We start from the raw sequence: 15,021 nt of genomic DNA on the forward strand, positions 1-15,021 counted from the left end.
GCTGCGTGAGACTATTTATACCTATTGTGACGCCATACGAGAGGCCTTCGAGGTACACAGACTCGAAGGGACGTCGACGCGCAGCACCCTGTACTGAAAAAAAAATGTCAGAGGACAGCAAGCTGGAAATGGATTTATCAAAGATGAGGAATATGTGGGAAGACACAATCCATTCGAAATTGATTTCTAATAATTGTATTTTTTCATTTGAATAGTTCCACTACTTTAAACAACCATTTTTACAGTTCCAGAACTTTTCTTTTTGCAGCAAAAAGGACACCTCTTTAGAGCTTGTCAATAAAAATCACATACTTTAGGCTGGTGTTTAGCTGTTAAGCATTACAATGTAGAAGGCCTTATTAAGTACTGCCTCCTTACTCCTTTTCAAGGTGTAGAGCAGAACTACAGGGAGAGCATGCAGTGCCGAATTCAGGAAGAATGTTGTACAAATGTAGAAGCACGCATTAATCAAATTTTCATTGCTCTTAAAATAACTGGATGACCCTTATTGACCAAAACTAAAAACTATTGCTTATGTAATAATGTTTGCCCCTTTTCAATTTTTTTTTGACTCAAAGATGTGCACATAAGCACAGATACTTCTCGACTCCTTTGGAGTCATTATCTGCAACCTAATTTTCCAGACTCTGTAGAGTCAAAGGAGCAGATTTGACAAAATAACAGTACTAGATTAAAATGGCTTCTCCTCCGCCCCCCTGTACCACTAGGTGTCTTAAAAATAGTATATATCGAAAGAGTGAGGAACTGTTGTGCCACAATATAGCACGCCATATTAGGGTTGACAATGAAAGAAAAATCTGAATGGCAAACGCACCCTTCCTTTTCAATAATTTCTAGAATTTGCATGAGAAAAACTTCCCAAAGCACTAACATCAAAACTGAAATGTGTTTTGACTGACAAGAACAAAATAAGAAAATACAAGAGCACCACACTCCTTTAGCCCATCTCAATCATTTGGCCATCTATCCAGCCCACTCCCAGATGCATTGCTCTATGGGCAATCTCATCCGGAGCCAGCGGATTGTCCGTTCCATTACTTTTCCTGCTACACTTCAACCTCTTAACAACTTCCTTATACTATCGTTACCTACCAAGTCGGTTTTGGCGTTCTCACTTTGGACTTTGTGACCAACTTCAGGCGAATTTTACTCGACTCATCAGTGGGAGTTGCAAGGCTTTCCAGGCGCTCAGTCAGTGCCAGCTTCTGTTGGATGGCCATTCGCAGCAAAGAATTCAGAGTTTTCTTCTCATCCTCTGCCGCAGCGAGTTGGCGCTGCATTTCATCCAACTGAGACACGTACTGGTCACATCTTTTGGCAAATGAATAAGCAAACAAATATAAAGTTTAAGTGTTGCATATTTCTAAGTGACTTATCAAAATGTATCCCAGGGCGCAAACAGAAGCAGACTGAGCAATGGCTATTTAGTTAATCTTTTTCCCTTGCTTTTGTCAAAAGCACAAACATTACAATCTTGCAAATGCTTGCTATAAAACATGTTTAGACAACCTTTATTAAACTATCAATGTTCAAGTACAGGACATTAATCAAAATTAAACACATTAAAATATAACTCGCAGTATTAAAGTTCATTTTTAAAAACTGTATGGACTGAATCATTGATCTCAACGTGCAAAGGTAGGGTACTGCAATCAAACCAGGCTTAATCAAAGTGCTAACAAATGTTTCCAAAATATGAAGCCTGGACATGTCCTTAAAATCTTAGAGATCATCAAGAAGGAAGTATTACGTACCTAAAACAATAGTGCCCAAGATTTGTTATTCAATAGGTGAATGCTGGTGAAAGCAAACATTTAAAGGACGTTATTCAAAAACAAACCACTACCTAAAAGATGTATTGCCAGCATGCAACCCTTACATACATTCATAGCCTTTCAATATTCCCCAGGAGAGGACGCCACAACACATTTGTGTAAAAAAAAAGAAAAAAGAATATGGCTCCCATCATTAACCCAGTAAACTGCATTATTTGGCTTGTTTATAGTTAGAATAAAAAAAGCTATGCCATCTAGTGGTTGGTTAAAAGTATTACACATTGTTTTCTTCTGAATCGAAAATAGGCTTTAGACAATCGATCCCTACTCTACATGTGCAGGTACTGTGGCAAGTCAGAATCAAGATGTAATAATAAAAGGGTACCTGGTACTGATCTATGGTCCACCAGGTGGGTATACACATAAAGCAAACAATGGATCAAATAAAGATGACACGATTCTGTGTTGATGTTATCAATTCTTAATACATAGTATTTATTTAATTTCGTAACCACGGCCAGTTCATAAACAATTCATAAAAAAGCTCACAACTTTTCCCCATCAATCATACTCATTCTCATCTCATACATACAAGTAAATTCCAACAAGTATCCCTAACAATGGTGTCTATTGTTACCATAACATAATATATAACAAATTCTCACTTAAACTCATTTGCTTTGCAGATGTATCCCTCTGTATTATTTACACGAGATGTATGTCTGTCGACACGTGTTTCGGTTGTAATTCAATAAGGGCGGTTGATCCCTTGCCCAGATAGTTTTAGCCAACCTTCAACAGGACGGAGGTCAATTAACAACTGTGTGTTGCCTCTTGGATGGATAGGGTGAGTATCTAATTACTATCTATTTCTGTATCCATGTCATCTTACACAATTTCCAATATACAACAAATGTTGGTACAGTAACATCTTAATAAGTTACCAATATCGAGCTCACTCCCTCTAGTATTTGTGGAGGCAGTGTCGATATAATGGGATGAATCCCTGATTCTGTTCTATCTGAGTGCAGCGAGCTGTAGCTACTCCTGTAGAGCAAGAAACAAAGTGGCGTGTTTTATAGCTTTATATAAAGCCTCTCCTTGACCGCATAGATAACTCATGGCAAAAGGATACTCACTTCTTTACTAGCTAGTAATCCGTCTGGCCTTATATGTGCCGATAGGTGAAGGGTCCCAGTCTTTTGTAGCTGATGTCCTAAAAACAGCATAAATGTCTACTTTAGCTATCATATGGTACACATTCAATTTGTCTTGAGTTGTAATGTGCTTTTTAAAAATGTCTTAATGTGTCTTCAGGATGAGACACACAGGTAAATGTATGAGTGTTGTGGTCCCGTCAATTCGGGATAACTTCCCAATGCGTCAGTGCTCTGAAACTACAAAAAGTAGCCACCGTAGGGGGAGCTCCTTTCCACATCTCTTGGAAATATAGAGATGTTGCCTATTTCATTCCAAATTTATATACATGCATTCACTTGCGATGCCCCGATGTCTCGGTATCTGTTTACTTGCCGCGGTGCACACAGGGAATGTCCCTTGTTACACATCTAGTAAAACAGCCTCGTGTTTTAGTGGTGAATGGGCAATATCATAGGAACGTCTACGTGACTAAATGGCTTCCTTTCACTAATGCATTGTATCAAGGACGAGCGTGAACTTCATTTTACTCAGGTTACTTTAATGCTGCTTAACGGAACACTTTTGCAATGTGCTTGCAGCAGTCAAAGCTCCTGCCTGCCACTCCGGGCATGTCAAGGCGCTCCTCGTTACAGCACCTGTTTCAAAGTGAAACTATGGTCATAGAAAGAGGACAGGTCGTGCCACTTACGGTAGACTGTGAACTGCCTAATAAATGTAGGATGCATGTCCATTCATGTACGAATCTCGTTGGTACACAATATTTGCAGCGTGTAAAACAAAACATCACAAATGTGATGTAGGCGACAGTTCTAATCAGTCGCTAGGTATTATGGGCGTGGTAGTTTATGCAACAAATATTAACAAATTACAGCTCGCCTTGTCTGAAAGGTGGACTGTAGTGAACTCTGCAACTCAGGTCCTGTGATAGGTACTATGTAGGAACATATATATCCATGATTCATTTGGTTATGTTATTTTGCATTTGTATAGCGCCTTATGTGTCATTGGTATGATCTCAAGGCGCTGGTAAGTTGAACGCCCTCGGGGACCACAGTTTGAGAGAGAGAAGAGAGAGAGAGAGAGAAGAGAGAGAGAGAGAGAAGAGAGAGAAGAGAGAAGAGAGAGAAGAGAGAGAAGAAAGAGAGAGAGAGAAGAGAGAGAGAGAGAGAGAGAGAGAGAGAGAGAGAGAGAGAGAGAGAGAGAGAGAGAGAGAGAGAGAGAGAGAGAGAGAGAGAGAGAGAGAGAGAGAGAGAGAGAGAGAGAGAGAGAGAGAGCGTGCGTGCACCAGGTATGTGTGCAGCTGGTGTGGTTGTTGCATGATAGCTGCTTCTTAGCGGTAGGTGTGGTGCTGAGGAGATCAGTTGAATGTGTTCAGTCTGGAGAGTGGACGTTCTGGCTGTGTTAGGCCCGAGGAGACGCCTAAGCTAGCCGGTATGTGCTAGCTAGCTGTGTTTTCTTAGGATGATGGGTAGTTTGAGTCATGTTAGTATGAGAACAGCTTTACCGAATGTGTCATAGTACTGCTGTGTTCTAGTTGAATGGTGGTGTATAGGAGAGAGTAGGTTACTGTAAACGTCACTGACCTGAACACCAAATCCAACTTCAACCTTCCTCCACGTCTGCCCCCCAAAATCATCACCTTTGAAAGTTTGGTCACCAAACAGGTCCTCAAAGCCATAAAAAAGAAAAACTATCAAACAGATAATCTGAGCAGGGTGGAGAGAGTATGTCTGAAGAACTTAAGCGAAATGGAGGAACTGACTATCAAAAAGGCAGACAAGAGTGGGGGGATTGTTGTGATGGGAACTACCATGTACGAAACAGTATGCTTGAGACTCCTGAATGATACGAACTCCTACAAAAAACTTGATCATGACCCCATGAAAAGGCTTCAAGATGAGATCAAAAGCCTCACTCACCATGCCCTGAGCGAAGAATGGATCTGTACAGAGGAGGGGTGGTTTTTGAATAAACCAGATCCTAAAAAAGCTGCATTCTATATACTCCCCAAGATCCACAAGGACAAAGATAATCCACCAGGTAGACCAATCGTGTCTGCCATCAATTCGTTACTCAAACCACCGTCAGTATACAGTGAATTCTTCCTTAAACCGTTTGTACTCAGCTGGCCCTTATACATTAAGGATACAACAGATACGATTAAAACATTACAAGGGGAGACCACCAGGGGGCGCAGGCAAAATGGCCGCTTGAGAGCTCAGCTCCGCCGGTACCCCCAGAGATCCACAGAAAACAACCGCTTGCCCAGCCCGTAAGCAGTCTTAAATAGACAGGAGGAATTGAGAAGCCGGCGGCTATAATCGAGGTCCCTCCATCCATCTAGCAGGGAGTATACGTTCTATTCTGCCCCCCACCAAACCTATTCCCGCATTGACTACCTCTTCTTAGAGGGAGATCTCGAATGCCAAATGAGAAAAACCACAATAGAAATAGTGGGGTGGTCAGACCACGACATGGTCACCATAGGTCTGGACCGGGGCCCAGGTAGGCTGATAGACAGGCGCTGGATGTGTAATGACACTCTCCTCAAAGATGGGCTCTTCAGAGACTCACTAGACAGAGGTCTGTTATTTCTTTGACAGAAATGAGACTGGTGGCATCCCCCGCACTACAGTCTGGGAAGCAGCGAAGGCAACGGTAAAAGGCTTGCTGATAGCACAGGGAGCCTCAGTGAAAAGGCTAAAACTCCTAAGGGAATCCCAACTCAAAAAGGAAATAAAACAGAAGGAAGCGACTCTAAAGGGGGAAAGAGGTGATACCACAGAACTCAGGGAGGACTTAAGAGCTCTGAGACAAGAGCTAAAAGGAGTATGGCAAGAGAAAGCTTTGACACACCTTAGATGTGTGAAGCAAAGATATTTTGAAAAGGGCGACAAGGCACATCTTACTTGCGTCCAGACTGCGAAAACAGAGCGCAGACAGAGCCGTCCTTAAAATTAACTCCCCCACGGGCAGCACCCTGAGAGACAGTAGAAATGACTGCTCGTTTTTGCACAATACTATGAGCAGCTCTACACCACAGACTGTGACCCCATGCCACAAGCTCAGGCGGAGTTCATGGCAAGAGTCTCCTTCCCTCAGATATCTCACTTTGACAGGACGAAATGAATGCCCGAATAACACCGGAAGAGGTGAACCAAGCCATTTCCCGTTTGAAGGCGGGTTCGGCGCCGGGCTCAAACGGCTACACTCCAGCCTTTTACAAGAGTTTGAAGGGCACCCTCACCCCATTCCTAGTTCGCTTGTTTAATGACATTATAACCATAGGGGAAGCCCCACCATCATTCACGGAAGCCAGGGTTATAGTTATACCTAAAGAAGGAAAGGATAGATTGGAATGTGCCTCATTCAGACCAATTTCGTTACTGAATGTGGATGCAAAAATATATGCAAGTATTCTGGCAAACAAGCTGAGCAGCGTTCTCCCCCGTCTGGTCCATAACGATCAAGTGGAATATGTGAAGGATAGGCAGGGCGCAGATAATGTTCTGAAGACCCTAGACCCAATAGCATCTATAGATGACCGGGATATCGACCCCCACATTGAACTCGGTCGATGCCGAAAAGGCCTTTGATCGGGTGGAATGGCGCTTCATGACGCTAGTCCTCCAGAAAGCTGGGTTGGGCTCTGAGTGGATAAGAGGTGCACTAGCTCTTTACAACAACACCCAAGCAAGAGTCGTGGTCAATGGGGTTGCATCGCCTCAGTTCACCCTTACGAGGGGAACCAGGCAAGGATGCCCTCTTTCGCCGCTGGTTTATGTACTAGTCATGGAGCCCTTGGCCCAGAGTATAAGAAGTGATGATAGGATACAGGGCCTCGTGACATATGGCAAGCATTATAAACTGGCCTTGTTCGCAGATGACATGTTGGTCTACGTCACCCACCACACACCGTCGATACCAGCCCTGTTGGAGCGTATAGAGAGTTACAGAGCCCACTCAGAATTTCGAATAAATCGCACAAAAACGGTGGCACTCCACCTGAGGGCAGACGCCATACCGGCAGCAGCAAATCCAGCATATTGGGGACTTAAAGTAGCGTGAGATGGCCTGCGCTACCTAGAGGTAACGATAACCTGTTAACTACAGGAACTATTTCACTCCAATTACAAGCCACTCTGGGCGGCAATACAAGACCTGCTAAACTGGGAAAAGCTCAAACTCTCATGGGCGGGTGGCTTAACAACCATCAAGATGAATGTACTGCCACGACTCTTTTCTTATTCCAATCCCTCCCTGTGATTCTCCCAGAGCCCTTCCTTTCCACGGCTAAAAGCGCATTGTTGGCATTCCTTTGGGATCTGAAAAAACCCATTGCGTACAACACACTCATCCTACCGAAAGAGAAGTGGGGCCTAGCACACCCCGATCTTCTAGTATATTATAGAGCGACACAACTGCGCATGCTGGTGGACCATATCAGAGAGCCATCAACCACGCAATGGGTCCACCTGGAGAATGGCCTCTTCACCCCGATAACCCAAGGGGAGTGGCGTTGGGCCCCCGCTAGGTCGATCCCACAAAAAGCCAGAGATCACCAGGTCCTGAAAGTGTTATGGTCAATTTGGTTTCCGAAAAATCCTAACATAGATTGAGTCATGACTTGGCCCTCCCCCCTCAGTTGCATCTGGGCTCCCCCCATTAGAGACCTCATAGTGGACTCGAATCGCTTCCAAGCACAACGTGAACAAGGGTTGGTGACGGCGGGACAGAGGTGTCGGTATGTTTTTTTTTTTTTTTTACCAAGGAGGAGCTAGAGTTAGCACAGAACGGTCTGGCTATCAGACCCCTCCCATAACTACAACTCAAAGGGGTCCTCATGGATAAGAGATGGAAAGGACAGCTGTAATGCCAGCTCACCCCCTTCGAAAGCATATTAAACACTCAGAGCTCAAAAGGCCTCATATCAAAAATGTATCAAGCCCCCTATTGGACGGAGGGCATTTACCTCCGCCACGTGCAAAAGCAAACTGGGACACTGCCCTGGGGTGGGATGACAATCATGAGCGATGGAAGGCGGCTTACAGGGCAGTGTGGAAGTCATCTATTGCAACACAATATAAAATGCATAACTGTAGGGTCCTGACAGTGGCACTTAACCCCCCCACAACGTCTGGCTAAGATGTATGCGGGCATCTCCCCGTATTGCTGGAGGGGCTGTGCGGTAGTGTGTACTTACTGGCATCAGTAGTGGGAATGCTCCTGCATCCAATTGTTTTGGAAAGAGATCCTTGGGTGGATTTACCAGATTTAGGGCATACGTAGAGAGCTCACCCCTTACATAGTTTTATTTGGAGTGGAAAAGGTTCTCTCCCACATGCCCAGGAACCCCCCTACTAGCAGCCCGTGTCTGCATCACCATGAAATGGAAGGCAAACGCCCTCCCAACCAAAGCAGACTGGCTGCAAAAGGCCAAAGAAATCTATGACATGGAGAGTAACGGCTCTCCTCATGGAATCCCACTCACACATAGATGCTCAATGGTTACCCTTTCTCGAATTTCTGAGACGCATCATCTTCGCCAGGTGCGAGCACTCCAATGGTATACAACACCGCCAGTACTTGTTAATATGGAATCTGCCTCAGCCAGTCTCACCCTTTAATGTTATCTAGCTGCTCCCTCTCAGATATTGGATCAGCTCTGCAGCAGACCGCGAATAGTTGAAATAAGGCAAACGTTGATGGCCCTAAGCACTGTTTCTGATACGAATAAACTGATTGGACCCAGGGGGAGGGGAAAGGGACCAAGGGAGGGGGAGCGAGAGGGTTTGGTTGTTGAAGAAACCGTTAAAATCTATCTTGGTTGAACACACTCAGTGAGGTTGGTTTATAGTATAATGGTACTGTATATGTTTATTCCTGATGTTGATCACAATAAAAACATATTGATAAAAAAAACATTACAAGGATTCACCATTGAAGAAAACAATCTATTAGTGACCATGGACGTTGAGTCCCTTTACACTTCGATACCACAGATGGAATGCCTAAGTGTATTAGGGGACTATCTAGACACGCGAGACTTGCCTCAAACCAACTGCACGGTTTATACTCTAATGCTCTTGACTTGCCATGACAGAAAACTTTTTTTCTGTTTAAGAAACAGTTATTTAAACAACAGAAAGGCGTGAGCATTGGGGCAACTTTTGCCCCCCGCCCCCCCCCCCCCCATTGTAGCAAACCTGTACATGGCCAATTTTGAGGCCAGATAAGTACCAGGCATGCAGAATACACTAATTTATTGTCACCCGGAATTTGCGAATCAACTACGGGTGTGGAGACGTTACATAGACGATGTGTTTGTCATCTGGAAGGGGACAAGCACATCCCTTCTTGAATTCCATAAGTGGTTGAATTCTTGTGACGTAAATATCAAATTCACCATAGAATGGAGTAAGGACCAACTAAGCTTCCTAGACCTTATGATTAAGAAATCAGGGAGAAAATTAGACACCTTAGTATATAGGAAGCCTACTGACAAAAACATCCTGCTACACTATTCCAGCTTTCATCCCATGGAACTGAAATATAATTTGCCTTATGGCCAGAGTTTGCGTATACGACAATTGTACAGAGAGAGGATTTTGACAAACACGCGCAACAATTGAAAGATCGACTGCAGACATTGAATAAAATGGAAAGAGACAACCTGAAAAGAGTGGCCAATACCAACAGGGAGATAAGTCTGATCACTAAAGAAAAACAGTGTAATGATAGACTGGTTTGTGTGACAACTTCCAACCCGATCAGGAATGATATAAAAAAAACTATCAATCGAAACTGGAGCCTGGTCAAAAACCCCAGCAGTCTACAAAAGAAGCCGATGTTTGCATTTAAACGCAATAGTAATCTGCACGAAAGACTGGTACATACATGCTGTGAAAGACCTAAAGAGCAAACAGTACTTAACCAATAGGGATTACCACTCATAACCGGACACCACAAATGCAGGAATTGTGTGGTATGTTCGTTCACAGAAACCAAACATGTGTTCCAACATGGAAACATAAAATAAGATCTCAATAACCTGTCTGATAAAAAAAACACAATATACATCATCTCGTGGCCTTGCAATTTGCTCTATGTAGGGTAAACCATGAGGGAGATCAGGCTGAGAATAGGCGAACAGGTCTTGTATACGGAAACCATGAGGGAGATCAGACTGAGAATGGGCGAACAGGTCTTGTATACGGAACAAAGTTACAGACAAACCTTTGGTAGAGCATTTTAATAAAGACCACAAAGAGAGAACTAAAATGGTTTGTGCTCCAAACAATCAACCCAAAAGTCGAGGGGGTGACATGGCAGCTGCACTACACAAGCTAGAATAGCGCTGGATTTATTCTTCGGACACAGTAGGCCACGGATTGAATATCTCTGTGGAATGGAATACCTTAATCACCAAATTTGCCTGCCTCCTCTGCCACTGGCCCCATCAGATGAATCAAATCTCGTGTGTAAGTGCTCCATTTTGTTTGTGGCCTTTGTTTTCTGCCTTCCCCGTTGTGGTTCGTGTTGCCTCCCTCCCTCCCTGCAGCCCATTGGTCCGTGTGCCCTCTTGATGTGCACTGATGCATTGGGAAGTTATCCTGGATTGACGGGACCACAACACTCATGAATGTACCTGCGTGTCTCATCCTGAAGACACGGTAAGACATTTTTAAAAATCACATTACAACTCAAGACAAATTGAATGTGTACCATAGTATAGCTAAACAAGACATTTATGCTGTTTCTAGGACATCAGCTACAAAAGACTGGGATCCATCACCTACCAGCACATACAAGGCCAGACGGATGATAATTCAATGGGCCCATTGTATTATACAGGGATCGAACCCAGTTACACACCGTACAACTGGGACATTGACTCTGAAGGTAAAGCAACAGACCGTTCATGAATATATCAATGAATACGTTATAAACATAGCAGACCGGGTTTAACCTTTCACTAATTGTATTCATTTTTTCATCTTTCTATTTTTTATTTTATATCTACTATTCAACCCATAAATCATCCCCTTCACCAACCCTATTCTCTGTGCCTTTATTTTAATTTTTTCAAACAATGATATGTGAATTAACATTGAATATGTCAATTTTCGCTTTTATTTTGTGTTCTATGGCTTAATTACGCAACGTACATGAATGTATTATCCTTTATTATATGATCTTTCACACTCTGAAGATAAAACTTAACACTATGTAATAAGCCCTAATTTGAGAATGGCTTATGAACAAGCCGAAACACGTGTCATCAATCACCAAGGGCAACCATGAATAAACAATGTGTGAATACTATTTTGGCGCTGTCTGTTAGCTGAGTATTCTTTAATAATACAATTAATTGACAGTGGTTTATTTGGCTTTTCTAACCACAACTCAGCACGGCGCGACAAGTCTCTTACTGTAAAAAGCGGAACATCTTAATACATTTTTACCTGATCAGGTTATTTGTGTCGCCTTGATAGATTGGACCCCCTAAAAGCCAAAAAATGTTTTCCTTTTGCCGTGAGTTATCTATGCGGTCAAGGAGAGGCTTTATATAAAGCTATACAAACGGGCCACTTTGTTCGTTTCTTGCTCTACCGGAGTAGCTACAGCTCGCTGCACTCAAAGATAGAACAGAATCAGGGATTCATCCCATTATATCGACACCGCCTTCACAAATACTAGAGGAGGTGAGCTCGATATTGGTAACTTATTGAGATGTTACTGTACCGACATTGATTGTATATTGTGTAAGATAACATGTCTGCAGAACTAGATAGTAATTAGTTTACTATTGTGTTTTTAGATCACAGGGCTCACCCTATCCATCCAAGAGGCAACACACAGTTATTAGTTGACCTCCGTCCTGATGAAGATTGGCTAAAATTATCTGGGCAAGGGATCAACTGCCCTTATTGAATTACAACCGAAACACGTGTCGACAGACATACCTCTCCTGTAAATAACACAGAGATGCATCTGCAAAGCAAATGAGTTTGTTCGAATTTGTGGGTACATATGTTATGGTGACAATAGACACCGTTGTTAGGGATATTTGTTGGAATTAACTTGTATGTATGAGATGAGTGAGTATGATTGATGGGGAAAAGTTGAGCTTTTTTATGAATTGTTAATGAACTGTCCGTGGTTACGAAATGAAATAAATACTATGTATTATTAAGAATTGATAACATCAACACAGATCTTGTCATCTTTGATCTATTGGACCATTGTTTGCTTTATGTGCAAGTCAGAATCAGGAGACTGACCAGATGTCAACTTGCTTAAAGGTTTCTTTATTTTGAACCACTCAAAACCTAAACTGCTCCTAAATCTATTGGCCCTAATCTAAAGAAGTCCAAAAAGAGTGCTCATCAGGATGTTTTACAAAATAACTCCAGTCCACTGCCCAGAAACCTATTCTAGTCAAGAGTCTGTCCATACCACTTGATACAAAGAAAATAACCCAAGTCTCAACAAAGGTACAATTGGGCTTTTGCCTAACAAATGAAGCGCAGCAGGTTTCTGACCCCACAACCATGTCTCTTGTTCAAACGACAAGGGGGTCCTTGCCCCCTTGCAAAGTTCCAGTCAGGACACCACATTTTGCTTATAGTTCCTCCATTCTTTGGGCACGAGTCTTAGTCTTTGGTTAGTCTCCTTTCCTTGTGATTTACAGACACTCTGGCTCAGGTTTGCATTCAGTCTGTGGGTGCTTCCTGGCTTGTACAGGTCCCAACCAGGTAATTTCCAGGGATTACCCACATAGCAATCTTACAGTGCCTTTCTCCAATGATGTATCTTTGGTTTTTACCCCTCCCTGGGGTCTTGGGTTCCTCACCCCACCTTGGGGTCTTTCCCACACCCCGCCTGGGGTTGGCTTTCTTTTACTCTGTCTTGGGGTTGGTGGCCTATCACTCCACCTTTCGGGTTGATGGCCTCTAACCCCCACCCTGGAGTTGATGGCCTCTAACCCCCACCCTGGAGTTGATGGCCTCTAACCCCCACCCTGGAGTTGATGGCCTCCAACCCCACCCTGGAGTTGATGGCCTCCAACCCCACCAAGGGGTTGATGGCCTCCAACCCCACCAAGGGGTTGATGGTCTCGCTCCCTGACCTGGGGCCGGTCTCGCGCCCCGTCCTGAGTTCTCCTAGGGCCTTTCTGCCCACCACCCAGTTCCCTGGCGCAATTGCATACCTTTTGCTTCCGAGCAGTGATCCTCAGGGAAGGCCCTTCCAGGAGAGCGATGTAGCTTCTCTTACTAACCTTCCAAGGGTTCTGTGCTATTTGGAGCCTTGAGTCCCATCCCACTGCCCATCCGTGGGGTCTTGTGTCTGGTCCTCATTGCAAAACTTACCATTCAAAATGTCAGACTCTCTGAATCGAACACCTTCATGCTTAAGGCAGAAAAGAGCCTGCTAGCAACTTCACTGGGCTATTATACGCATAATATCGGAATTGCCTTGAAGAATTGTATAGTGGTCTGGTCCTGACGAAAACTAAAGGATAGAGGGATTTCACCCTATATAGTCAACACTAGCATCATTGTCTTTGGGAAAGTTATGCATTGTTTGCCACTTTGTGATATTTGACCTCAGCCAGTATATACCATGAGATTGATAATTATTGCAACTTATTTTGGGCACATATGTCATCATTGTGTATAATGTATGTGGTTTGTTTAATATGTAAATGTGCATTGGAGATTTATATTTCATTTCACCATTTTTCATAATGTGATCATGTTCTTCGAGTAATGTCTGAGATTTACAGTGTTTATGATTTCTACACCGGTCAATGATCTATTAATTCATTGAACCTTTGTACTGAGGGGTTGCATGAGGGGTTGCAAGGATGGTGGTGTGTGATGTGCAGTGATTTGACGCTGGTATGATTCAAGTAGCATTGTATTTTAATGAATGTAAATATTGTTTTGGGACATATATGATGAATTTTAATCCTTGCGTTGGTGTTAAGTGTGATGATGCAAAACAGCTGTACATCGAATTAATAAATATGGATTTATTCTTGACCTGGACGAATGTGCAGACCAGTCCTTGGATTGGGTGGACTTTTCAAGAATTTGGTTCTGAGTGCTGTGAGCTATTAGCGTTGTTGGTTCCGATGTGACTCTGTTTTTAATTATTTTTGCCCCTGGTGTCAGTGAGTTATAAGGCACACCCACCTTTGAGGTTGTTGTCCTCATTGCGACTGTTCATTCCTGCTCGGGCGCCCTCCTCCTGGCGAGGCACTAGAGGACCAAGCCTGTCCAGTACGTATTAAGCAGGTTTGTTTGTGCCTGGGTTCGGCACACTGGGCATGTACTTCTGGTCTCTTGCCATGCCTCCAAAGGGAAGGTTCCCGACCTCTGCTGCTCTGCGAGCTACCCTCATCTTCCTCAAGTCTGATTGTAGTTTTATTTTCCCAACAAGGTGCGATTGGGGGTGGGGAGGATCAGTTCTTAGGTCTATTTCTATAGATGTGATAGTGCCTTAAAGGAGTCAGAATCCACACCAGCCTTTTGTGTACACAGTTGCCAGTTATCGTGAAGGTTAACTCCCACATAACCAATAAAACTGTTGGTTTACATAGGATCACATGACTCTATCTAGGGATTGCCTGTCCTCCAAGGGGAGGCTGCAGCCCCAGTGGGATCCCGCTTACCCTGTCCAACAGGGTCACCTCCCTAGTCCCAAAGGTAGTGGTTACTGTATTTATACTTTATTTGTAATTTATATAGCGCTTTACACCAAAGCGCTGAACAAAAATACAGTACAATCAAAGTAAAATAACAGAGTAAACAAAATTTCAACTTAGGACTGGATGAGGTAGTTTTTAAGAGAAGTGTGAAATAAAGAATACGAAGTAATGGAACGAAGAGAAAGCGGAAGAGAATTCCAATGATGAGACACAAGCAATGAGAAGGAGCAGAACCGTGACCGGTCACAAGGAGGTCAAGGAACTGCTAAGGGAAATTGAGCTTGAGAACCTAAGATACTAGAGGGAACATAAAAGGACACAATGCATGAAAGATACAGAGGCGCAAGT

The 15,021-nt window shown here is 43.4% G+C and overlaps 1 protein-coding gene across 1 annotated transcript in view; it reads right to left on the minus strand.

Moving 5' to 3' along the window:
• Nucleotides 1-15,021, minus strand: part of LOC138567330 (protein bicaudal D homolog 2-like) — an 801,546-nt gene that overhangs the window by 124,451 nt on the left and 662,074 nt on the right. Inside the window, exon 8 of the mRNA XM_069645428.1 lies at nucleotides 1,114-1,332. Within this exon, the coding sequence (XP_069501529.1) occupies nucleotides 1,114-1,332 (219 nt within the window). The remainder of the gene's footprint in view (nucleotides 1-1,113; nucleotides 1,333-15,021) is intronic.

Source organism: Ambystoma mexicanum, chromosome 2p, assembly GCF_040938575.1.
Source record: "Ambystoma mexicanum isolate Mex_15411 chromosome 2p, UKY_AmexF1_1, whole genome shotgun sequence".
Lineage (NCBI taxonomy): Eukaryota > Metazoa > Chordata > Amphibia > Caudata > Ambystomatidae > Ambystoma > Ambystoma mexicanum.